This window comes from Egretta garzetta, unplaced genomic scaffold, assembly GCF_000687185.1.
Source record: "Egretta garzetta isolate BGI_Z169 unplaced genomic scaffold, ASM68718v1 scaffold56, whole genome shotgun sequence".
Lineage (NCBI taxonomy): Eukaryota > Metazoa > Chordata > Aves > Pelecaniformes > Ardeidae > Egretta > Egretta garzetta.
In genome coordinates, this window is record NW_009260182.1 from 6789080 (window position 1) to 6789831 (window position 752).

Genomic DNA, 752 nt, shown 5'->3' on the forward strand with positions numbered 1-752 from the left:
GGCTCTGCACCGGGGCGGCCGCGGGAGCAGCCGGAGCCGGGGCGGGAGCGGGGGCCGCCATTTTGCAAGAGAGAGGGGGTGGAGGGTCCGCGCCGGCAATAATTGGCTGATCTGAACGCCTGTCACGCAGTGCTACCTTCCTATTGGGGAAAGGAGTGTGCTAAGGTCCTCCTGCTATCCGTTAACCAATCTGGGGAGAGCGATGAGGGAAGACGTTCTGATTGGAGGAAGGGCACTGAAACTTAATCCTGTTCCCACCCTCTCGGGGCCGGAAATTTTTTTCGATTGGGTTCTCGTATAGCCTGCCTCCGTGACTATCTGCTCTCTCATTGGCTGGCACCGCCCTTATCGTCTGCCTGTCAGGGCGGGAAGGCCTATTTATTGGCTGTGGCGCTGTCGTTCATCCTGCTGGTTGCTAGGAGAAAGGGGGGTTCGTCACTGCCTGTGGAGCGCCGAGCACTCGCCCCGCCGGTCCAGCAGCCCTGGCGGTGCCTGGGGCTGGGAGCCCTGTCGGAGGTGGGCAGGGTGCCCCACAGTTCCCCGTGGCCTTCCAAGCCCCGCCGCCTCGGGGTTGTTGCTGTACTCCCGGGCTCCCTCAGCGGGCCCAGTTCTCTGGCGCTCTGTGACTGAAACTTAATCCTGTTCCCACCCTCTCAGGGCCGGAAATTTTTTTCGATTGGGTTCTCGTATAGCCTGCCTCCGTGACTATCTGCTCTCTCACTGGCTGGGCCCGCCCCTATTGTCTGGCCGGC

The 752-nt window shown here is 62.0% G+C and overlaps 1 protein-coding gene across 1 annotated transcript in view; it reads right to left on the reverse strand.

Annotated features, from left to right (window-relative positions):
* The window catches only part of EIF3F (eukaryotic translation initiation factor 3 subunit F), a 10669-nt gene that overhangs the window by 6829 nt on the left and 3088 nt on the right, over nt 1-752 (reverse strand). The window contains exon 3 of the mRNA XM_035897395.1: nt 11-140. Within this exon, the coding sequence (XP_035753288.1) occupies nt 11-140 (130 nt within the window). The remainder of the gene's footprint in view (nt 1-10; nt 141-752) is intronic.